Consider the following 26,052-nt stretch of genomic DNA (forward strand, 5'->3'; position numbering starts at 1 on the left):
ATCTATAAAAAAATCAAAAGCTTCAAGAAACTTTTGTACTGATTTCAGTGTAAGATTTGTCGGTGCCACTTATGCTACATGTTACTGTTATTTAAAGTGTTCCGGACTTTTCCCTTTTTGTGTCGCAAGGAATGGCAGGATCGAGAAGGCTTTCCATGGACAGGAGTGCTGCAGAGGTTTTAAGTCTGTCCAGTGATGACTGACACAACAGGGAACCAAGTTCCAGGTTCCAGCTGGAACCGTGGAGTGGTGCTTATAGATGGGCAAGCTTTCAGCCACTACTGAAACTGGGAATGTGAGGGAGCCCCACTCTTGGTCCTGGTCTTACCACAGAATTACAGAACTCAGTTCTTGTAAAGGGAACACACTGTGTCTTAATCTGTGCCCTGTGCCACAGATGGCAAGCCAGGGGAAACAAGCCAGGTATCTTAAGTATTCAAGGATACAGACTCATCTCTAGGGAGCTCTTCCGTGGGCAGTGATGTTGTCATACAAGATGAAAGGAAAAAAGTATGTAAACTCAGTTGTACAACAAACAGCTTATAAACAATGTAATTTTCCAAATGGCTGGATGTTTTATTCGCATATTTGTCAAATACTATATATGTCAAATATCTACACACTATAGATGAAAAGACAAAATTAATAGATGACAAATGGCAGCTTTACTCTGAGAAACTTGTTAAAGCACCTCAGATAGACTGGAAAACTGATCAGACTTGTGTTTGTTTTTTAAATACAGTCTGTAAGACCCTGTTTACTTAGTAATATTTGGAATTAGAAATCTACATATAAAATGCATCATGTGTCAGTACTGTAGTAGAATTCTAAAAATACTATTTGTTACTTAAATACCTGCAGAGAAGAGACAAACTATCGGTTCAAACATATGAAAAAAAGGAAATGAATGAAAACAAAATGAAACTTTTAACATACTTGATTTATTGCTCACAAGTATTTTGGACTTAGCAACAGGTTTTTTGATTAATTGGATTGTCTTTTGTATAAGTACAGCCACACATGAACATATCAGGGATTATCCCTATGCATAAATGACAGTAGAATCAGAACTCAACTTTGTGGAATGGCTAAATAGGGAATGGCAGCCATTGACATGGTGATTTCATTACAGAGTTCACTGCAATGATCCCTAGGTTACACAGCTGAAAACCAAAAAACCCCCTAAGCTAGCAAAGAAATGAGGCAATTGTTAAGAAGTCATAAACCTACTCAAAACAAGTGCTTTTCTGTTTTCTTTTAAAAGCAGCACTAGAAAAATACTGGAAACTGCCATAGATTTAAGAAACATTCTTGACACTTAAAAAGTTAGTTTTTCTACTGCTATCCATGAAGACAAAAGTATTTATAACTTTATATAAGTGAAATGTATATCAAGTAACCTTGAAGTAGTTGCAATGCATTGCAAATGTTGTAACATAAAAATTCACTTAGACTTTTTATATAATCTTGTGCAAGGCAAGTGCTTTGACTTGCACTAACAGACATCCAGCTGAAAATACATTTTATAATCTCCCTTTACAAAAAAATAGATTATGAATCATTTTGAATAATCACTTTCCCACCATTTCTGCAGTTTGTTTATACACCAACGGGAAAGGTACAAACAGGTAGAACAGCTGGCAAAATGACAGCCTAAGACATGGTAAATAGATACAGAAGAAACAATAATCCATTCTAAAATAATTAGAATGAAATGGTTCTACAGAAAATCGGTGGCATTTCTTTCACATGGATATGTAAATCTTTGTACAGATGCATAAATGTGTACAGGGTACAGCAAAAGAGTGTCCAGCTGTTGAAAACTGAGGAATATCAGATCTTTGTTTAATCAAGGCTGCCGTAAAGCTCTTTTCTCAGCTGTGCTATTTTCATTAAAATTGGATTTGTTAATTTTTCCTAACAGAAGAGTTGTATTCAAATGCTTTGTTCCCATTTTAATACATCTTAGTTTCTCCTCAAGAAAACATTCCTTTCCAAATCTTAGTTTGTTACCAATATGTTCAAAGAAGATTTTTATAGTGGGTTGAGAATGTAGATGCATTAATTTCATGTCCCTTTATGATTCAGTTTGTGTTGGTATAAAAAAGAAGTCCAAAGAGAAGCAAATGGTGAAGCTAAGACATTTCAGCCTTTTAATGAATTTATAAACCACTCTCACCTGCTACCACTCGAAATCCATAAGCAAGAGCACTTCACTGATACACACAGAGGGTGCAGATGGGGAAGGGGAGGAAGGTTTGGCAGACTGCATGGATTTCATTTTCTAAACCAAGGCAGTTACAGTGTGTACATTTTGGGCAGCAAAGTTCAGGGTTTGTTTGTTTTTCCTTCACCACTATTTGTAGCTTTCTCTTAGGAGAATAGACTTATGAAAACGTGATATCTGTACATGTACTGGTGTAGGTGGGTTAGTATAATAAAATTTCCCATCACGTTTTGCCACATTTGGCATGAACTACGCATAAATCCAAAGATAACAAAGTTCTTTCTGAGGAAAAAGGATTTATAATCTGTACTAACTCCTTAGTTGATGCAGCAGACTTTGCTGATGCCTCTGTTTTGGATAAACTTTTGTAGGGGGTTCCAATTGTCCATGTGCAAATCAAGTACTTCCCATAAATGAGGTTTACTTAGTGAGGAGTGGGGAAATACTTAATTTGCATTCCTCCTCATTGTTTTAAAGGCGCTGCCTTGTGACCGGTCAGCAGAGAGTTGCTCAGGTCTCACAGCTTTTCTCAATTACCTGTATTGCAGTCTGTAGGCAGAGCCAGTGTGGTGGTAGGGACAGGCCAGATTTCAGCTACAGTAGCTCTTCCTGTAAGAGCTTTGTGAGTTCACAGAAAACAAGAGATGGGACTGGGAACCACAGTATAATGGTTGAGGATCAATGAAAGGAAAAACATTGACACAGAGGCTTATGGAGACCCTGAAAACAAAAAGAACAGATGAGGCTGAGGAAGAAAACATCAGTGCTCTTGTGAGAAGAGAAGGGTAGTACAAAGAGGAAGCCATTTTGAAGCTATTCCACATGAAGATGCAGGCTACTGCACTTTCTCAGGGTGGGGGGCCACAAAAGTATGGTGTAGCTCTGAAAAGAGTACAGACTGTAGGCCTAAAAATATTTTTGGTTGGTAAAATAAGATATTTTAAGTAGGCTTAAACTTTCAAGCCCTTCACTTAAATTCTGAAAACATGTAGCTTTTCAATAGCATGTACACAGCTGGCAGTTGCAGGAAGCTGCAAGTTCGTAGACGATAGAATTCTAGCACACAAAGGGTGAACACCCCTGTTTTCCCAGAATGCTATGAGCTTCTCTTGCAGTTCCTGATAAGGAACTATAACAAGTCTTCAGTATACACATTTATGTACAATCAGTTGCTTTGGAGCCAAATTTTACATTCACACACACACACACACCCCTCACCCAAACCCATGTTTTAAAGGACACTGTGGCTTGCATCTAAAATCCTATATGACATCTTGCATTAGTCGTAATTTTTTTCATTTTGAAGGCATAACTTCACCTGTTGCCCTCATTTTTAGAGAATATTTACATCTATAATATTTTCATACCTGTTCCTGACTCTGAGCTTACTAGAGTTCCTGCTAATATTTCAACTCAAAAAGCTTCATTCAGGAGCAACAGTGATGGCTATCTTGGATAAAGGTGTTGGGGTTTTTCATGCCACTTTCTCTCCATGTTCTATAAAATACCTTAATACAAGGAAACGTTCCCTGGCTGTTAATGAGATAATCCTGTCAGCATCTTTTATGGTATCCTAGTCAGTATGTCCACTTGGGAAAATTTCAGCTGCTCAAACAGTTTGTAAACTCCAGTTAAAAAGAAGTGAAGACCACCCCAAGAATTTCCTGAAAATAGCATTAAAAATAAGAAGTAACAGGTCAAGAACCTTGTTCTGTTTCTCTCCTAGTTTTGCAGTCTAGGGAGGTAGATCTAGGCTAAAAAGTAGGAGATTAATACAGTTACTTAGGTTCAGTAGTTTTATGCAAGTCAGAAAAACAAGGAATGCTCAGTCTGTCTGCTTTAAAGCGGAAGAAATAAACTCATCTGTGTTCCCCTAGCAAGATTAGGTCACAGAAGTGAAACTTAGTTGCTAATTACTATGACTGTTACCCAGAATTAATTCTGAGTTTCAATCAGTTACATACAACGAGGAGGAAGGTGTGTATAGGTAGATGCAGGGTATGGGACGATAAGGAGCTAAAAGAGAATTAAGGTACTTGAACCAACTCTAATCTAAACATTATTTTTCTTTTTCTTTCTTTCTTTCTTTCTTTCTTTCTTTCTTACTTACTTATTTATTGGAGATGCAGGTTAAGATGTGGTTAGGAATACAGATGGCTAAAGCTGCTGCTTGGTTTCTCTGAGTTTTATTACTTTTGTGTGCACTGAAACAATTTTAATTTGTGGAAGGAAAAAATTATCATTTCAGCCAAACCTCACAGCCTAATTTTGACCTAAACAGAAGAGTTTTCCTTTGGAAAATAAAATCCTGTGCAACTGGGGGCTCACTCTGTTATGACAATCAGTTGTACGGCCTAACAATCCTTAGTGCCTGCACAGGAATGTGCAAGTAATGTGACTGTAAAATATAGCTCAGCAGTTTGAGCAAATGCGGCTAGTGCAGATTGTGCCATTTTCTTATGCAAAAGAGTGAATGCAGGTGGGATGAAGCTCTGAAACAGAACTAGAGAACAGGAGAGTCAGGCAGGTAGGTATGGCAACACGTGGTAGAGATAGTAATAGGGATGGCATGGGGTTTTTGTGGGTTTGTTTTTTTTTTCCCCCACAAAAAAAACCCAAACCCACCCACAAAAACCCCCACATTTCCATAAATGAAAACAGTAAGCAGAAATAAACATATTTTTTTTCTCTACCAAAGAGAAGGTCAGACAGAATGGAAATGTTACAGAAGTAATTTGTATTTAAGTAAGTGCTTATTAAATAAGTTAATTACCACATAACTTCGCAGTAGTTATCAGTTCTTTACCTTAAAATGCATCTATTACTCACTGGGATGGAAATGAGAAATTACCAAAAGAAGTAACAACTCAAACCAGGGCAATAAAACACTCTACAGAAACCAGTTGCCACTAGGACACCTGCTGTCCCCCACAGCTGACAAAAGGAAGTCCAGAGAGCAAAAGTCATAATTTACTGTCCAACTCACAGACACAATGCAAAAAGAATTTATAGTTTATTCCTCCTGTGAGAAAAGTATTCAGGAACAGATAAACAAATTAATGTTTGGAACCAAAAGTAACAGAATTTACCGAGTTATGCTTAAACTCTGTACATATACAAGCTTATATGCTGTACATTGTCATAATTATGAAGTTGAAAAATTACTAAATACAGAAGTATTTGCAAATCACTTTCCTACTAGGTAGAATGAGAATATATAGTGATGGATTTTGGTGTGTGTATATATCTCAGAGGATATACGTATACACACCAAGTATATATTTATATTGAAACAGGAGTATGTTGCTATACCAGTGCCAGTTGGAGACAGCTGAAAGGGTACTGGGTACCTGAGGATCCACTGTCACTTTGCAGAAGCCACGTTTTCCCAATCTATTCCCAGGTCTTATCAGGAAAGTTCACTGAAGTATTACCCAGACAGCTGTTGTTACTCCATTCTGGAAGGACACTGCTTTCCAATTACTAAACATGGAAGAGACATGATTTGACAGGTTCTTGTTTGCAGAAAACTTAACAAGCTGACATCCAACCCAGTGATGGGAAGGATCTGGACTAGATCACAGAAAGCTGAAATACTTTGTATTGTTACTGTACACCAGCAAATCCAGGCACTTAACACTATCAGCATTTCTATTCTCAGCTATTCCAGAACTATGGGTGAAAGCTTATCTTTTTCATAATCAAAAACAAACTTTCCCTAGACCTCAGTAGGATAGGACATAATCTTACATTCTAATGGTACTGCATTTTAATGAACTCAGGAATTTTAAATGTTTGGCAAAGTGCTTACTTTAAGAGAACCATTCAGATATTTATAATAGCTTGACTAAACTTCAGAGCCAACAGATGATAAATTCTCTACAAGATAAAGGCACAATATTTACAGGTACTCTTACCACTGCAGCTTTAAATAAGATAAACTAAGTACCCACTACGATCTCTGAAATTAAATTGTTAAGAATTATAGTAATAATCTTTCATAAAAAAGTAGATATGCTTGTGCATTGAGTACTCTCGATTCTGGAACCATCTGAACGTGGGCATCACTAACGTACACCCACTGTCCTCCTGATGCTCCCATGGCTTCTTTTAAACCTGAAATGCAGAAGCAAAAGAAGTTGTTTCTTGTCTTTCAAGTCATCATCAAACACATACACTGGATTATTTCAAATAGCAAGAGAAGCTTCTAACCTCCAAGCATTCGTTTTATTTCAAAAGCTGACCAGTGTGAAATTAAGAACACAAAAACATCTAATCTGTTCCAATAATCACTGCAAGACAAGCGTAAGACTGAAGGAAACTTTGGTTTCAAAAATAATGTAAAATATTGTCTTTCTAGGAAATGAGCTTCAAATGCAAAGTGATACCCCACAGGATAGACAGGATAATGCTTGGTTCTCACTCCTCCCCAAGAAGGGAAATAGTAAGTATATTTACTTAACTTGGTCAGCTTAACATATTCCTGCCCCAACAAATCTTTCACTAACACATTCTATCTTGGAATCTTATTTCATTCTGCATATCCAAAAAATATTAGTAAGAACTAGTGTGCTGTTCTCAAAATACCAATAGAAACCCTACATCAAACCTTGTATCCTCCATGAAAAAGCTTCTTCCTGTTCACATTAAACCAGAGGATTCCAGAATTTTAAGCATTAAATATTTCCAATCCTAAAATACATAAAAAGCCCAAATATTTGGAAAATTTCATTTCATTTAATGTCATAGATTTGATTCTTGTACTAAAATATTTTCAAATACCAAATATGCCAAATAATTACCTTTTACCAGGCACAACTATTCATCTGGGCATATTATTTTGACTAGGAAAGAGAGGAGAGTTTTCTGTAAATTCTCTGTTTAATAACTGAATCAAAATTCCATTATTCACTCAGCTCTATATGGAATTAATAGCAGAAGTAGGTTATGTACTGGGTGCAACAAAAAAAGAATAATTCATAGAATCATAGGTTGGTTTGGATTGGAAGGGAATGTAAAGATCATCTAGTTCCAACTCCCCTGCCAAGGGCAGGGACACCTTCCACTAGACCAGGCTGCTCAGAGCTCCACCCAACCTGGCCTTGAACACCTCCAGGGATGGGGTTTCTATGACTTCTCTAAAAATCACAAAATAGTCTGAGCTAAAAAATTATTTGCTATAAATCCTCGTGGACAGTGGCTGCTTTTGGTTTTACAGAGAGGGAAAGGAGGCTCTGTTTGTACATACCCAGAACATTTTTAGTGCTAGAAATATGCTCTAGTAATTTCTTGGAGGATGGCCTGACTTTCACGTACGCCGCGTAGTGACCACCTCTCATTGACCCGCTGTGCTCCACTATTCCATAAAGACTATAGAGCACTCTTGCACCATCCGTAACATTCTGCATTCCCAGAAACACAGAAAACAAAGGTCAGTTATTTCACAATGAATTTTACAGGCATCTTAACTAGCTATCAACAGTATTACTTCAAAAGAAGAAAACAGATATTTCCAGTGGTGAAATACATCCATTACAAATATGCAGTGATCTTATTAATTGAATTTTGTTATATTTTGCAATAATACTTGTCCTTAATTCTATTACATACACTAACACCATCAGAGCACCATAGCTTAACTAATACTAGTGTTAACTAGTGTTAACTAGTATTAGTTAACACTATCACATCTGTGATATTCTTGATATGAATGGAATTGCAAATAGTTACAATTTTGATCTCAAGACGCTATGTGAAAAATTCACCCTATAATGTCTCTAGGAAAGGAAGGAATCATAATCATCATCATCAATCCAGTTTCACTTGTGGTCAGACAACAACTCCTGAAGCACAATAAAAATAAAGATTTGAAATGGGTACCTTGCAAGATGCAGCACAAAATGGTGCCAAATCTAAAATCAGTGGGAAATCCACATGCCTGTTTACTTTCCGTAGACTCAAACCAGCCTTTGAAGGAAAAGAAAAAAAAAAAGACTGTAAAATATATATTTTTACTAGGAAGCTTTTTAAAGCTAAGGTGTAGCACTATATTATTAAAATGAACCAAATCCAAGAATAAGACTGTAACTGATTTAAACATTCTTTGTTATCTTTTCAATACGGTGTCTGCTTGTGTTGAACCCACCACACTGCTGTATATAAGCATGATGGACACGTTTCCCTGGAGGTGTAACAACAATCACAAAAACACCAGCATGTTTCAAATAGTGGCTCTACCAGGTCTCCTTATAAAAAGCCAGTATCACTATGCACAACACTTAAAGGACTGCTTGTCCACCAGGGGCAGAGGAATGTACAAGAGGGTTTTAGCCTCTTACCTGGTGGAATCTTTTCAGGTGGAGAATAAGAATAGCAGGAACTGAAGAAATCAGAAGCTGTTTCCGAGCATTTGTGTAGACACCTTCCATTTTCTTTTCTGTATTTATGAGTATCAAAATAATTTGTAAAGTGAAGGCAGACACATGGAATTTTTAAAGTATTTTTTAAACATCTGACAGAAATTTTGCACTTGTTATATAAAAGACAAGGGAAATTTTGTAGAGTAACAGAAAAATATTTTCTCATTTTTCTAGTTATTAATAACCATAATCTGCCAAATCTGAGCATTATTTTAGCCAGTCTTGTGCAAATCAGATCAAAAGTTGGAAGCCTGTACACTATCTAGGTCAGCTTGCACAACTACACTGTCTGTTACTATAGCATCCAGCTTTTCTATTAAAACCTGAAATAGATGGACAATCCCTGACAAAAACTGGAAGGCATGGGTGTCTTTATCTATGCTAATGTCCTAATCCCTAAGAGTTTAATTTTCCATTATTCAGTTTTTTCTGAATGACTCCATACTTCATACCTATTTAAGAGAAAGATCTAAGGAGGGCTGTCTGCCTTAGGATGCCTCATAACCTGCTGGCTTGAGCACACAGGATTGGCATGTGTGGACTCCAGTCCCCCTTTGTGGAGAGGACACTGAACACAGGGCTCTTACCAAAAGTAGCTCAGGGCTTAGCTGCTCAGTAGAAGGGAACATGCTATCAGCATTTATTTTTGCTGAAAAGATTAATTCATTTACTAGTTTTATGCATGTTCAAAGGAAAATATTTCATTTGAGGTAGAATGGAGCATTTAATGTAAAAGTGACTTCTTACATCTTTTGTTTTAGAAGGAAAAAATAAATAATGATTAATTGTAAATTGATGTTCCTTTTCCATTTTTCATGTGCCCATGGAACTAGGTCCAATCATGATAAAGAAATTATGGTAAAATACTATGTTTAGATTAATTTTTTCTGAATTTACTCATGCTTAACTTGTATCTCTCCAAGTATCTATAAATGCAGAGCAAAGGGGCAAATTTTTGTTACCTTCCTTTATATTTTATTTACAAATAATCACAAGAGCTTAATTTTTTATCCTTCTGAATGTCTATACATAAAAAAAAATAATCCTCCAGTCCTTTGAAAAAGTTAATTTTTCATTAAATTGTTTTTCTTACTCAGTGAACTGTAATGGTCTGCTTGTGCTACACAAACATCAAGGAAAACATTGTCACAAGAAGGTAGTTGTCTCTCATCTCCGGTCTTACAAATCTTTGGAAGTTTTTTTCCCCTCTTCATTGCAAGTGTCTTTTTTTGCCCCTTTTCCATACTTAATAACATTACTTCCCTGAGTATATAAATTACTGGGGCTGAATATTACAGCACTTATTTCAAAGCTTTGAGGACTGTAAGGAACAGAAACAGTGGTAAAGATTAGTATGAGACAATGCACATATTCAGTTTATGGTCATCTTTAAATTCCTTATCTTGGATAGAATAAAGATGCAAAATAAATTTTACATTACACCTATGATTATGTTCTAATACAAAATTTAGTCTTGTTTCCATTGCATGATGAAGTTTTGAGTTGTTACAAGCAACTTCTGCTTGGGGAGACATTTTCTATTTAGCCCCAATGTGGGGAGGCCTGTGCTGGAGCAATGGAACAGCAGCCAGCGCACAGATTTTGGGAGGAAAGGCTGAAAATTGTCCAGAGAGGTACAAGCACTTTACCTGTGGAGTTGGTTTTCTTCTGATACTTCTGTTTCCTTTCTGTGCAGTTCTCACATAAAAGCTTGTTGTTCCCCATTAAGAGCTCTACAGAGGTGAATTGGTAAAGGCAGGACTGAACAGAACATTCCTTTGAGCTAGTTATGTAGCTTTGGGAAAGCGTCTGGAAAGCATTTTGAGGGGTTTGGGACAGTGAAGATTTATCTACTGAGAACACAGAATTATTTGATACACCTAACGCTGGATCTCCACGGCTCGATTTTTTATCTTCATTTATTGGATCACAGAAGCCAAGTTTGGATATGGCACTGGAAATCACCTCTTCATTACTGCCATTTGGCATTTTGTGCGGCATTTTAACATTTATGTGGTTGACGTGCAAACCAGATGTGTGGCTGGATGGGCTCAAAGCTGTTTGCTTAGAAGCACTTTCGCTTTCTGAGGCTTCACTGTCGGCATCAAAGCTGCTTTCAGAGCGGCTGGCTTCCTTCTCACTGCCCTCTGTCTGACTGCCATTGACAGCTGAGTCAGCAGTTGTGTCTCTGGAGTACAGGACGCCAGAGCTACCTTCCAGCTCAAGCTTTTTGGTTTTTTCCTGCATGATAACAGGACTTCTTTCTTCTTCCTTCAAGGAAGCTTTTCTGGCAAGCCGTCTCTCATGGTTCAATTGGTTCTGTAAATTATGGCATTATTATTTCAGTAATAAAAGTAATGCATTCAGAAAATAGATTTGTAATCTAACATACCTTTTGAAACATGACAAATTCAAAGCAAATTATTGGGGGTTTATATTGGTTTATATTCTCCATCTCTCACATGTTTAAGCTAGTCCATTTCCCTAAGATCTTTTTAAACTGATTTAGGATTAGAAACCTACACCCCAGTCAGCTAAGAGCATTATACTTACTGTGAGATCAATACTTCCCACAACTAATAACTTTCACTTTGTGACAGCTGTGGATGGTACGTTTGAAGTGGTAGTCACTTAATCTAATTTAAAAAAGGGTCTCAGGTTTAAACTAGTCCCCTGGCCTCCCATCAGAGGCCTCAGTCGATGAGAGGTTCCAGAAGAAAATTCAACTCACCTTGTAGGCACTTGTCGTAGAATTAACTAAAGCATCCCTTGTAGGATGTTTGCTAATTTGTATATTACCTGAAGTTGATTTTTTTTTAAATCAAGATTGCAAGAAGAAAGAAAAGGGTTGCTGCCACAGAAAACTGCTCCTTTATATAAAAAGTGATTTAGATAAAAAGCGTTCATGATTCTTTTTTTTCCTTCTTTTGCTTGGCTACTTTCCAACAGAAATTAGCAACTTTCCTTCCCCTTTGTTTTTTCCTTTATTTCAATTGGATGAAAATTCCAGTGGTGCTAGTGGGAATCCTTCCATTCACCTCAGTAGTTTGAGCTGTAGCCTTTTCTCCTACAACAATCAGTTTCTGCACTACTTCTTTCCACCCTGTCCTTTGTTTGTACTACATGTCCTTTTTCTACTTCTGTCTCATTCTCTTCTCTTATAATCCTTTTATATAGTCATTCTGTTGTATTTTTTCCTCACATGTATTTAATGTGTTAGGACCTGATTCAGAAGAGTTTTTATGGTTCCCAACTGGGCACAGACCCTTGCAATGGTCCCAAAATCAACATGAATTGAAACTAGTTTGCAGATTTTCTTTTCCTGACAAAGGAAACCCTGTAACTGAAAACTAAATAGTTACCAATGACTGTCATTTCTCACGCTTCTAATAATGACCTAAATATTTTAAAACAAGTTTATGTCAGCAACACATATACAAAAAACCCCCCTTAATAGGTATCAAAATTCCCTAGAAATTCCCAGTTGCCCTAGAAACTTCAGAATAAGCTCAAGATGACTGGTTAGTATATTTAAGTTCTTACCTTATCTTTTGTTAAAGTGTGTTTCTTGACAATTTTGGGCTGATTATTCAGTGTACTGATAGAAGAACAGTTATACTGACCAAGATCTGCCTCCTGTACACTTTTACCTTTACCTGTTCTTCCCAAAGGCATGGGTTTTGCAACCTAAGAAATTAAACAGGAAATTAGGAAAGGCACTATGTCAATTTTGTATTCCTTTGCAACCTACAGAAAGATGAATGTAGGTGGGGGTTTTTTTCCTTTACTTTAGAAAACAGTGACCTACATAAAACCAATTAACTATCCTTCAAAATTTTTTTACCATAAACTCACTGTCAAAGTCTTTGAAGGATCAACTGAAAGGCAGAAGGAATAGGAATGATACACAATTCCTGTATATAATACAATACAAAATAATCTATTACTTTATAAGAACATGCATAGCTGTATGAGATGTGATGTAATGAAAGGTGACACAGCTCCCATAAGTCAGTCTCTGGTGTAGCCAACCACCTTATGCCATGGTGAAGGAGCTGCCACACACCCCCCCATAACATTACTGGCAGCAGTGTGTCTGAACTGTTGAGGAAAGCAAAAACCATAAAGTAATGCCCATCCTCAAATAAGTGCAGCAACTGCCAAAGAAAGCCCACAGAGTTCCCGTGTTACACATGGGAACCAGGAAGCACAAGAGCCCAGATACACAAAACGTTCTTAAAGCTTTAACTCCCACAGGCATCTGCACTCAATGCACCAACAAAGATGGCGAATTTGTTACAAGCAAAACTGGTGTTTGGAGAAGAATACATTTTATACAGGAATAAATGCTACATTAAATAGGCTCCCTTAAATATAGATGAATATATGCAGGATGGAGGAAGAACCACTCCCAACCCACCCCCACTTTCTTGAATGAAAACCCCAAGTCCTGCAAAACCAGAGTATGTGCCTTCAAAGGAACACAGTTCCTCCACAGCTAATGGAAGTATTCTGTGAAATGCTGAAAATACCAGAATAAATATATTCCAATATCCATTTTTACAGTGTCTCATCCTGTAGGTAAACTCCAACCCAAGAGACTCCAGTTCTCTACGTGCAAACCAACAGATGAGAATCTAACCTGCTGAACCTCCAAAAAAATGTTTATAATCATTCTATTCATAGAAGTATATTCTACTAAATTAAGCTAATCTCAGACCTATATATCCTATAAATTACTAAGATCATTTGGTCCAAGTTTGGACTAATTTAAAAATATATGCACTTAAGACATTGTATGTCTATTCATGCAAAGAAAATCCTATAATGAACAGATGTATGACAGCACACATATTTATGGACAAGGTTACAGTTTTAGGCTTGAAATCAAAACTCTGTGTAAATACATAAATATCTTCATAAAGGTATGTAGAAACAATCCACTAGGAGCAATAGTTACTTATTACATATTCTGTTTCTTACCCTCTCCTCTATTATAGGAAGTGAAAGATCAATGAAAGGTTCTTTTACTGTTGAAATCTTGAAGAAAAAGAGAAAATGCATTTAAACACAAAGAACATTGTACAGGTTTAGTACACAGCTCCCTTTATTTAAACAATTTATTATCAGAAACTATACAAGAAGTTAATTAGTTACAAGATATATCAAACTACAATGAAGAACTTCCCACTTTTTAAAAAATTTTTTACATCAGCTTTAATTTTCTTTCTAACACTGCACAAAATTTCAGCATAAAGTCAAAAAGGGCAAGGCCATTCACTTGGGCATGAACTGGACACAGACGCAGTTTGGTGCTCAGTTTCTCTGAGCTTCAGACAGATTTTCAAGTCATGTGGGCCTTTGTGGTATAATTTTGCAGAAAGCTACCCTTTAGAGTTTCCTGATTCTGGACTGGTCTGCACAGGCGTTTGACCTCGTACACTGTTACGCAGCAGGGACTGGTTAATGACAGTTAGGTGGTGACAGGTTCTGACCTCATGTCTCAGCTAAGATTAAGTCAGTATTACTGGTTACAGCTAAAAGCTTTGTTAGGTTTTGTTAAAATAGGTCCAATTACTGGGGAAAAGGGAATTAAAAAAAATCAGCCCTATTTTTTGTACTGTGGTTTTATTTTGCCATCTTATAAGCTGGAAATATCTTTCAAAGCATACCGCATACCTAAAGACAATCTCTTCCAGCACTTTCCATCTGCCTTTATCACTAAGTTCCTTAAGCTCTCTCCCTTGCTGTCCTCAATCCTTCCAAAACTGACTTATCTTACCTCTGGAAAGACTGTGAAAAACAAAACCTTAAAAATAAAACAGTAAAAATCATGTTGTACATTTAAGTCATTGAATACAGTCATGCCCTCAATTACTGTCACTGTGTCCCTTCTCTTGTATTTGTGACCCAGTCTTCCACCTGTGACATTTGATATGGACTGCAGGTTTATTTTACCTGTTGTGTAAGGGAATCAGGATGGTTTAGGTTCCAGTAAAGCAATTAATGAGATCAAAAGCATTGCAACTATGGAGGCTGACTGCCTGATGGGCGATGTTCAAACAGGGGTTCCTCTAAAGTGTCAGTTTGCATGAGCAAACATGAATCAAAAACATCTTGCCAGTGCAGGCAAAGGAAAACAAATGCTAAACTCTTCCTCAAAGAGCTACAGCTAGCAAATTCTCAAGTCCTGTGCAGGCAGAATATAAGAATCCAGCAAAAATAAATGAGACATGCAAAATACATACAACCTCTATTTTTTATATAGTCAAAGTTCTTCATTGATACTAGTAGCACATTGAAGTGTAATCTGCACATCACAGTTTACCTGGCACTGCAGGACTGTGCTTAATTTTTCAGATTGATTAATTTACTTAATCTCTATAATATGAAATAGAACGTTTTAAACCAAACACAAATATAACATTCAATTAGAAAAGTCATGCAAATAAGATTTTTCTCTTTCAAACTTGAAGAAAATTATAAGGATCATGGAAAGCATTTATGATGAAATGTCAGTAATATTAATTATGAAAGGAATATGCTGTTCATTGGGGTTATTATGTTAATTATAAAACATACTTCAAGGAAAAAGAAATAATTTTAGCATTTCCCCACTCATACTAATTCAAATTAAGTAATTCCCAATTTTCAGGTATGTCCCAGAAGAGCAGGCAGGAGGATTTATGTGTTAAGACAGGCAGGTGTTTTAAAAATATCAATTAACACTGGGGTATAACACATATGATTATGGAATTTGGAACCTCCAGCCTTAAGTCAAATGTAAAATCAAGCCGAGGAGTTGAATCCTTTTTCAATTCAAAGGACCCCTCTTCTTAGGTTTGGGAGGATAATGCTTTTAAGAAGGAATAAATAATTTCAAATTAAAAACTTTCAATAAAATCTTGTTTTTACAAACAAACAAACAAGTATAAAATTGGCAACACAATTTTATACTTCCAAGACAACATAATCAAACCAGTATGTGATCTATTCCACATCAAACCAAATTCCAGAATACCTACATTTTCACATTCCTCACACATGACAGTGCTAGTCAATTCACCAACAAAGATCCTATCTATGAAGTTCATCTTCACACCCTCTCTTCCATATGCTGAAAAAACATTGCCTTTTTTAAATGTGAAAAATAACAGATCCAATGCCACACTATAAGTACAAAAAAAATTCTTTCCAAGATATATTATGAAAGCACAATTTTTAAACATATTTAAAATGTTTAGAACACAATACAATAACTAGTTCATACTGTTATCTCAACATTTAAAAATATTGTAGTGAGAAGGTTCCCTTTTATCCTTCCCTTCCCAACTTAATGTAACAAAATAATAAAACTGTATCTCTCAAGAAGAAGCCTTTTAAATAAAATCTGTTTCCCTTTGCATACATACTATTGTATTGCCTTGATATAGAGACTGGGGTAGCAGACAGGTTGTCACCCTTTCTAAATGTTTTTTTCAACTATAAAACTCTAAAAAATTAAACAAAAGCCTGTTCTAACACATCTCTATGCCTTATCTTTTGCAGATTTGGGAAGGGTGACTTTCAAAACATCTTAATCACTGAGACTTTAATTAAAAGAAAGTCCCCCAAATTAGAACTATTGAACAAGCAAACACACATACAAAAAGATTAAAAACTTGTTTTGAACAAAAACATGCCTTTTCTTTGTAGTTGTATTTAGAGTGCTCAAAGTAACAGTCAAGTGACAGAAATCAGTTTGTTTATGGGAAGTGGCCTCTCTGAGTGACACAGTAATTATGACTGTATAACAAATATGAAGCAGGCTATTTTAGAAAAGAAAATTAAGTTCTATCTATCATTAAAAGATGCATTATTAATACCATGGAAGCCTTTATCCTGGATACAAAGATGCAAATCAGCACATACTAAGCTGTCTATACTTTAGGTACACACTAGGCGGCACTAAAGTAACACAGAATAAAAGTCTGGTAACTACAGCACTTCGGGACTGCTCTTTGCAATAAGCAGTTCTGAAGAAAATGGTATTTAAAGACTTGTGCGTTTTTAAAAGTTTTCAATAAAGAGTTGCATACCTTTGACTTTTCTTCTAGTTTCTTCATCTGCCGTCTTAGTAGTTGGGTTATTAAATGCTTTTAAGATACCAGTTTGTATACGCTATAAGTAAAAAAAAGAATTAAGTATTCTAAGTGTAAGCATTCTAAAAACTAGTCAGATATTATTAGATATTATCTTATTTTATTTGCATAAAATAGGCATAATTTAGTGTTGTAAAATTACTGTTGTTATTCACTAACAATGTCAAAATGACATGAGCTTAACTTTAGTAGGTAACCATTCAAAAAACTTCCCTTAAAAAGGGAACCGTTGTAGGGCCCTTGATAGGTTATCAAGAAACCATGGAATTTTCAGTATACAAATACTGTCCATTTCTTCCACCACTAAAGAGAAAAAATATATGGAAGACTGGACTATTACTGATGACTAGGGCACAAAACACTTGAAGGCAGCTAAAGATCTTTTAATAGTCAGACTTCAATGACTGTGTTTGGGCAGTATTTTCATTACTTCTCTTTATTTTCTAACACTGCACATTCCAGAGTTATGTTAGAAAACCTTACAAGAGACAGAAAACTTCCAGTGAATCCATATAAATGTTATCAATATTTGCTCCAAAAAAATCCTAAAAACTACACTTTTGAAAGAAGGATCAGAAAGAAGCAACTTCAAAAATGATGGGCTGTAGGTGCCCCTCCAGACAGGCGGTACTTGCCCCTGCTCTTTCTCAGCTGCCCTGGGGTGAGGAGATGCTGTACTCCTGTGAGGTGTACCCTCGCAGCAGAACAGCACGTGCTGGTAAAAAAGCCCAATCTGACCTGCTGCAGAGAGGAAAGCAGAAGGATGAATCAGGTCCCCTGACGGGTAACACTGTAGCATGCATGACCCGTGCTTCCCCTTTTTCTGGCAAATGTACTGGCTATCTGATCCACAAACTCTAGGAACATGTAGGAGTCTCCCGCATTGGTGTGCAAATGACATTTATAATTAAACGTGTCACTGAAGTCACACTTAGAGCAAAGTACCATTCTAAGAGACAAATGGTGATACCAAACTGTCTGCAAGCAACTCAAACCCTGTGTCCTAACAGGAAAGGATTAATAAATGCCTCTTGTTTCCAGGCAGCAAAGTACACTTTCAGGCCACAATGTTACAAAAGTGTGAGGATGACAGACAGCGTTGGAGGTTTGGTTTGCAGTTCAGGCACCCATCAGACCAGTCATACTCCGACCTTATGAGTATGTGACCTGGCTTGTGAATTAACTCCCGCTGCCCCAAGCTCAGCTTTGTTCATCTTAAAGCCAACAATATACTAAAAGGATTAATCAATAGGTAATTCATGAAGTTGAGCACCATAAATGGGTTTAGGGCCATAAGCAACCCTTTTGTTGGGATTAGCTCGTTGAACCATTTATTTAGGTCAAAGAAAGACATAGTCTTTGAATGGGCAGGGTGCTGTGGACAATGGCAGCAGACATTAATCAATTAGCAGCAGGGTTCAGCCACTTCAGGCCCCGGTGTGAAACCATCTCCAGCCCACATTGCTGGAAACAGCAGACGCTATGTCATCTTTATTGTCGTATTGCCAAGCTTTTAGCTTAAAAATCCACTTGTGTACATACACACTTTCTAACTAAACTTTCTAACTAAAAGTTCAGCACTGGTATCAGATACAAGACACAAAACCACACAGAAGAGGCAAAAGTATAATGTCATTTTTGGTTAGGTCCCATAACTACTGCCATGTTATGTATCACATGTATTTCTCATAAAAACGCTTAGGGTTTAAAAACAATCCTGGCAGGTGGAGGGAAGCAAGGATGGCCACGTTCAGCTCTCACAGGTGGATGGCAAAGCAGTCAGTCACCTTTCAACAGCGTTGTTCCCTCTTCCAAGAATGAGGTTTAAAAGTGGCTTGAAAGAGGAAGGTCAGTGTCTGTAAGCTGTTGCTGCAGCCAGAGCCCACGTGGTGGGCAGGCCATAGGGGCAGCTGCCAGGCTCCTGCCTGTGTCTGGCCAGCACGGTGGCCAGTGCTCACCATGGGCCTTATATTTGCTGGTTTTGTGCCATCTACAGACCTGAAACACGGGATACTTTAAAGAAAAAGAGAGAGAGAAAGGGGGAGAGAGCTTTTCCTACTACTGTCTGTGGCAGAGCACCCCGAGTGCTTGCAGTAATGCATCATTAGGGCAGCTGTGGGGTTTAATTGCAGGGTAGGGTGGGACCCACCTCTCCCTGCCTGGTAATGGGGCAGCAGAAATACTGCTCAGAAGGTCACCATGAATTCTCACCATCTTCCATCACTCTTTTGAGGTAGCTACTGTAGCTGTCACTGCTCTCTAATAATAAATGGCAAAATTCAAAAGGCAAATATGACTGCAGGTTATCATAATGATGGCATGTCCACTGGTGAAGCAGGAGACTGACTTGAGGGGAAACACAAGCACCTGTTGGAGAAGAAGCTTGGTTGTTGTAATAATCCTACTTTCTGTGAATCCTCTTTTGTCAAGTCAGTACAGTTTCCACCTTTTTTTTATAAGAAAATCAAAAAATAAACCAATAAAATTTCCTTCTGCTGCAAAAACGTGACAAGTGTTTTTTAACTGAAATTACCTGCTTCTGTTGTGTGCCCTGTTCAAGACATAATTTTCTAAAACTTTTCAGTGTCAAAGTTTAGGCTTAGTTTAAATAGGCTTAGAAAAGCCTATTTACCAAAATATCATCTGAAAAGAAGGGTCCAAGACTAAGTCAGGCAGATTAAATCTAATATGGTCCAAGACAGTTCAAACAAGCAAACATACACTTTCTTTCAACAGTACAGGAGGCACAAGTAATGAAGGAAAAGAAACAACAAAACTCACACAAGGACATTTTCAATACAACAAACTGCTTCTATACTTAGCATACTTAGATGTAGATTTTAAGCAATGAAAAGCAGCACCTTATTTATAAAGCAAGGAGCTCTTCACACTTCCAAGAGATACAAGAAACTTTGCAAGATTTTTCTTTTTTTCTTTTCACAATTTGCAGTTAAAATTGTGGGCAGGCCCACAGCTAGGAGCTGCTAATTTTTGTTCCAAAGCTTTAAAATTCTGTCAGCTAAATCAGAGGTCCTATATATTTACTTTCTTGACTCCTCAGATGTCCTTTTTTTCATACTTTTCTTTTTTTAAATAAAGGCAAACAACTCAGATTCCTAAAAACTCAGATGCCTAAAGTTTTCACGTTCTACTTACCACACCCTTTCTACTGCTAACTGAAACTTCCATTCCAATCAACAATTTTAATAAATCACCATGAACATAATTAAATCATCCTTCAAAAAAAGTAATCATTTTTCTCAAGATAACAGAAATAGCCACTCTTACTTCATTAACTACATCTTTAAAACATTGGGAACATGAAGAACATTGAAGCAATGACTAGTAGTTCACCATAAAGTCAATTAAGTCCTTTAAAAGACACACAAAGACACTACCTTTGTCTCCTCAATCCTGATTGCATCCAACAGATAGTGCAGAAGCTCCTGGCTGTCCTGCTGCTGGAACCCCTTAAATCGAGGAGCCCTATGAAAGAAAGAGTAAAGAATTTAAAGTGGTCTTAGGAGGCACAGAATCACAGAACATGCTGAGTTGGAAGGGACTCACAAAGATCATCAAAGTCCAACTCCTGGCCTGGCACAGGACACCCCAAAAATCACACCATGTGCTTGAGAGCATTATCCAAAATGCTTCTTGAACTCTACCAAGCTTGGTGCTGTGACCACTTCCCTAGGGAGCCAGTCCCAGTGCCAAGACAATGTCTACATCAGAGTCTTGTTGGATGCCAGGGGCACAAATAGGTGCAATCCCTGCTAGACCTCATGGGACTTTAGGAAGCTCCTGGTGTGGCAGGCAGCAATTACACCAACAAGGCTGCACTGTAACCTGGGTCACATTTTGATCCTATTGGGTATGGCTTGACTAAAATACAGCTTTGTCAGTAGAGCCTCATCCATGCTAGCAGTCAGTCCTGACTGACTCTACACCAGTACTTCTGTACCACTAAACATTCCCAATGTCATGAAAGAGACAGAAAGACTGTCAAAGTGCTTAGCCTCTCTTGCTATCTCACCCTTCTCTCAACTGACCAGAAATCTCAAATGTGCATAAAACAGTCCATGTACAGTAAACCATAAACAGCACAATAATCTCAACTGGAAAAAGATGATCTTGAAATGGAAGGGAAGTCACAAGGCTATACATCAAACAAACAAACAAAAACTGTGTGTCAGAATCCAAATGAGAATTTCTCAAATTAAACAAATATACAACCATCTCTTCTAAATGCCTCCACAGGCCATTAATGCAGTAAGCTGCAGCTTAGCAAACTGAGTGAATGGTCAGTGAGTTAAGATGGTAAATATCATCACACTGTATATGGATTTCAAATACTACTAAGGAAACTTAAGAGAAAATTATAATAGTACGATATCCTGATATACATATCCTGATACATGTAATTTACACTGTATTCAATTACTCTTTTATTTATACTAAATTTCTTCAATTAATATTATATATATTAGTGATATATGCTCTAAACCAAGGATCTCCATTTTAAGAGCATTTCTAATTAGAAAAAACAGGGTTTGGTGTTGGGTTTTTTTAGGGTAGGAAGAGTTAAGCACTCCTATGCTATCAGGTAAGAATTACTCTTACAGTTCTTTCACAGAACTTTTATAGGGACCTTTTAGCATCATAAGTTATCAATTCACACAATGTCTGCACCCAAACTCCTGTCCTAACAAACCGCAATACTTCACACATCTGAAATTCATATTAAAACATGCAGTATTACCAGAAGCAAATAAAACACAGTCTCATATGTAAAATGAAAAAAGCCCAAAAATAATGAGTTGTTTTGATTGAGACAATAAATTTGAATCCAGATTCCAAAACTATCAGGTTTGTGAAGACAGGTAATAAATTGGCTACACATTGTCTCAACTCTACTCAAATCTGCTTCTGGGAATTGTATACCCATCTGGTTTTAACAGCAAAAAACCCTGAGATGACAGATGTTCAAATTTCATAAATATTCAGCACTAATTTAAAGGAATCTTCTTTACTCACCCATCAAAACAATCAAGTATATCAAGTATTTTGCTCCCACTGTACACTGAACAGAAAAACATTACAAATTTTAGCTCCTTTGCAATGCCTGAGTGCACCAAAACCAAGTTATCTGGACAACTCATCCAATCATAGACTCATAGAATGGTTTGGGTTGAAAGGGACCATGAAAGATCATGAACAATCCATGCTGTTACTGTGATGTAATATCACTACATTCATTTACTGGCTACTCATGTCAAACAGAAATCCGAATCTGGAAGATATAGAGGATTCAACAGCTGCAACAGCTTCTTTCAGAAAAAAAATAGTGTACTTCCTAACTTTTCATCTCTAGAAATCAAAAGTCTCAAAGAAAAGGGTCTACACGCCTTAGAAAATACATATCTGGTGTCACCCTTGTCCTCTCCGACTACACTGTCCTCCCAGCTGCCATCCTCTGTGGGGTCTGGCACCAGCAGAGACGAGCCAACTTAGGAGTCAGCCCAAGGACACAGAAGGGACACTGGCACCAGCCGAGTTTGTACCACTGCACTTTACTATCCAGAATAAACAAAATCTGAAGGCTCCATAGGAAAGGAGATTCTTTTCTAGCCTTTTGGATCACCAGCACCATCCACACAATCCTCATAAGCCAAAAAAGGAAAAACATCTGTTTCAGACTACACTCCCATTTACACTGGTGATCTTTTAGCCAACTGCACAGGGTAACGTTGCATCTGTTCATGAGACAGCCATTCAGTAGTATCAATCACTGCTATTCAAAAACTGTTGATTCCTTTTTTTACTACTCATAGCATCTAAATATACTCTAAATATAATATTTTCCAGGCATAGACTACACAGAAATTACAAAAAATAGACTTATGAGTACATGGATAGATCCTTAAGCCGTTGTCCTTACTAAGACAACCACCACTAGAAGGCTCCTGATAAACAATTTTGATCTCCAGCTTCTTGCAACCCCAAATGAAACTGTATAAATATCCACTATTAACATATCTCTATTCACATTAACTACAGCATGTTACTCAGGATTGTAATGGGTGGGTTTGTGCATTTTCAGTAAGGCCATCAAATGGCAGTTGTGACTCTTGTTGCAGACTGAGAGGAGCACATGCAGGCATAACCACATGCACCCCTTACAAAACTTAGCACAGGGGACAACTGGCTTAGTAGGGCTCAAACAGCAATTTTATCAAACTGGCAGAGCACCCAGAAAAAACAACCACTTACTTCAATTTTATTACACAAACGTTGAGCCAGTTTTCATTTTCATTGTGTGCTCCAGCTAACCAGTACATCGAGCTGCAAACATGTATCTGCATTTTCCCCTGACACAACAATCTCACTTGCTCAGCCATGCTCTTCAACTGTTCTAGGGTTCTTGAAGACAAGGCTTCTGTCTCACTCATACCTAAAACTCCTTGGGTTTGCCTTGGAAGTTTGTGCTCACAGACAGGAGAAATTAAAGGAGATCAGAGAACGCATCAGATGTGCAACGTGCCTACAACAGTAAAATGTGAAGATGTGCAAGATGTCAAGATGCCAAGTTAGGACACAGCAGACTTGGGCTACAGGCAGGCTAGTGATACAATGCTCTCAGTTTTTAACTGCTCGCTGGAGGTCCTTTGGGGTGTAACTGGAGAAGGACTCAAGGTGACAAGGCAGATCTCTAAGGTCAGTGCCTAAAATTAAATGGAATAAATCTGGACCTGCATATGCAAAACAATATGTTCACATTTACAAATAGGATACTTTCACATTTGTACTTCCTGTCTACTTTTTGACACGAGGTTGACAATACCTCTAGTTAAAAATTATTTAATGATGCTGCTGTACTGTGAGGCTTACTATAAATTCTGGAATCAGCAGAGTGGGTGATTTTTTTAAGTATTCTTTTCAAAGTGAATTTTTTTCCATGAGCAGGTCAACCTAAAAAATAATTTCAAATTTTAAAAATTTCAACACTCTTCTTAAAAATATTTTGTTTAATATAATTAAAATGCAATATCTTCTTCTATTAAAATCAAATATTTCCAATCAATTTGATTAGAAATCCCAAATACTTTCTGAAAAGCACTGAACCTTTATTTTGGCTCCAATAAAACACTCAATATACGTTAAAAAAAAATTACATACGTAGCTGCATGCATGTTTCCATGTATGCACAGTTTCACTTTTCAATTTGGTAAAACAGTTTTCTCTCACTGAATGTACCAAAACCTGAAAGAAGCTTATTTTTTTAACCCAGATGCCAAAATCAGTTCAATTCTGAGAAATCTAGTTAGTTAGCCTTTTGGGTAAGGTGGTGCAGGTCAGTGTAAAATTTATCTTTTTTAGCAGGGTCAGCTTGGAGAGTTGGGGCACATATACTAAAGATGACAACGTGTTGGTTGTTGTGTAGTGGAAGGCATAGGGAGATAATGCGGTCAGAGTGACCTGTCGGCAGATTTTCGAGTTTAGGAACAACGGAGTTTTTGATCATGAAGGCAACTCCTCAGAGATGTTTTCCGGTTCTGGGCTTACCTGACCAAAAGAGTGTGTAACCGGCACCATGTTCTCTGAGGCTGCCTTCCTTGTGAAGTCATGAGTATTGAGGCCATGTTGCTGAGAACACAGCTGCGCTGGGCAGGGCACGTCTCAAGGATGAAGGACCACCACCCCCCTAAGATCTTGCTTTATGGTGAACTTGCCACCGGCTGCCGCAAGAGAGGAGTCCCAAAGAGAAGATACAAGGACTCCCTGAAACAACATCTCAGCCTTGGCCATATTGATCAACATAACTGGTCTACTCTGGCCTCAAATCAGGAGGTCTGGAGACACACCATCTGTAACGCTGCTGATGCCTTTGAGAAAGCACACAGGATCACTCTCGAGGAGAAAAGACAACGCCGAAAGAATTGTGCCTTGCAGAATATACCACCTAAGGAGTCTTTCTGCTGTGCCTTTTGCAATTGGACATGTCTATCTCGTATTGGCCTTTTTAGCCACCAACGCACTTGCAACAAACATGGGTAGAGCCCTTCCCAAATCTTCGTTCGCAAAGCCCAGCCATGATGATGAGTTAGTTAGCCAAAGTATTATCATTAATTTATCAGAAATGTCTTGTTTTCTTGAGGCAGTGAGAATCAATGAGTATATTCAGCCTATCTCCTCCAGTACAGATACATTAATAGCTTCAGTATATAGCAAGAAAACCTTGCACATACACATCCTGGATCCTGGTACAAACAGGGATTTTTATTATTTTTTGGCCACAAAAGCAGGACCTCTGCAAGAGGCACTATAGTAAAAAGCAACAAAAATTAATAATTACTTGACAAAGAAGCAAACAAAATCTCCATCACTGTTACAGGAGGTTACTTTTCACTGTAAACACACCTCAAAGCTAAATCTTCAATGCAAATCAGGAGGAATTGCCACAGATACTTTTTGTTACTGCTTACAGTTTGCAGTGTAGCCTCCCACTGATGAGCATACAATAATCACTTCAGATGAAAATTAATTTACTAATTTATATTTCAAAGTAAAATAGTTTACCTGCATGTTCCATACAGTTTTAATAGCTTAAACTAAGAGGGGAGGAAATTAACTCAGCATCTATGAGTACAAGATTATTTAGGTTTCTCTGTGTCTGTACTAAATCAACGTGCCTAAATTTTAATGGAAACAAAGATGATGGGAATGGAACAGCTACCACTTTAAAAGTGCAGTGGCAAGGAAAGTGACTTGTAAAGACTCTACCTAAGGTTTGAGTCATTTACTTGAACTGACAAACGATGTTATTGTTAACACTGCTTAACATATAGTGAATCTGTCATTCATGTACATAGCATGCTATGTAATATTGCATATAATTCCATCTCATGTTCTGTGGAAAAACATTTGAGATTAGTGCATTTGTTTTGGGGGGGAAGCCACAAAAGGAAACCAAAAAACAATAAAAAAGAGGGAATTTCACAGCTCACAATGCATTTACTGGAAGCTTCCTACATTTATAAACCGGTATTAGAGAAAAAAAAAAGGAATTAATCCATGCTGATACACAGAAATCTGACAACTAAAAGATGTGTGCTCTCGTCTCCTTGAAAATATGCTTCAAGCAAGATCCTTGGCAAAAGTGGGGGACTTGGAGATGGTTGGTTGAGTTGACCGCTCACAGATGTGCTGACATATGGAAGCCAGTGCCAATGCGATACAACCTGTTGTACAGTGTCAGCAGGATAAT

At 37.4% G+C, this 26,052-nt stretch overlaps 1 protein-coding gene across 3 annotated transcripts in view; it reads right to left on the reverse strand.

Moving 5' to 3' along the window:
* Nucleotides 1–4,944: 4,944 nt before the first annotated feature.
* Nucleotides 4,945–26,052, reverse strand: part of USP45 (ubiquitin specific peptidase 45) — a 50,441-nt gene continuing 29,333 nt past the window's right edge. For 2 of the 3 annotated variants that reach the window (XM_027634266.1, XM_027634267.1), the window contains 10 exons: nucleotides 20,186–20,273; nucleotides 16,725–16,806; nucleotides 15,672–15,763; nucleotides 13,630–13,686; nucleotides 12,190–12,333; nucleotides 10,296–10,965; nucleotides 8,566–8,663; nucleotides 8,108–8,194; nucleotides 7,476–7,629; nucleotides 4,945–6,343 (listed from right to left, as the gene is read on the reverse strand). In XM_027634266.1, the coding sequence (XP_027490067.1) occupies nucleotides 6,210–6,343; nucleotides 7,476–7,629; nucleotides 8,108–8,194; nucleotides 8,566–8,663; nucleotides 10,296–10,965; nucleotides 12,190–12,333; nucleotides 13,630–13,686; nucleotides 15,672–15,763; nucleotides 16,725–16,806; nucleotides 20,186–20,273 (1,606 nt within the window). In that variant the 3' untranslated portion in view covers nucleotides 4,945–6,209. Of the gene's footprint in view, nucleotides 6,344–7,475; nucleotides 7,630–8,107; nucleotides 8,195–8,565; nucleotides 8,664–10,295; nucleotides 10,966–12,189; nucleotides 12,334–13,629; nucleotides 13,687–15,671; nucleotides 15,764–16,724; nucleotides 16,807–20,185; nucleotides 20,274–21,821; nucleotides 21,968–26,052 lie in introns of those variants that run through there. The other variant, XM_027634269.1, reaches the window with a different exon arrangement.

This window comes from Corapipo altera, unplaced genomic scaffold, assembly GCF_003945725.1.
Source record: "Corapipo altera isolate COAL_440 unplaced genomic scaffold, ASM394572v1 2b, whole genome shotgun sequence".
Lineage (NCBI taxonomy): Eukaryota > Metazoa > Chordata > Aves > Passeriformes > Pipridae > Corapipo > Corapipo altera.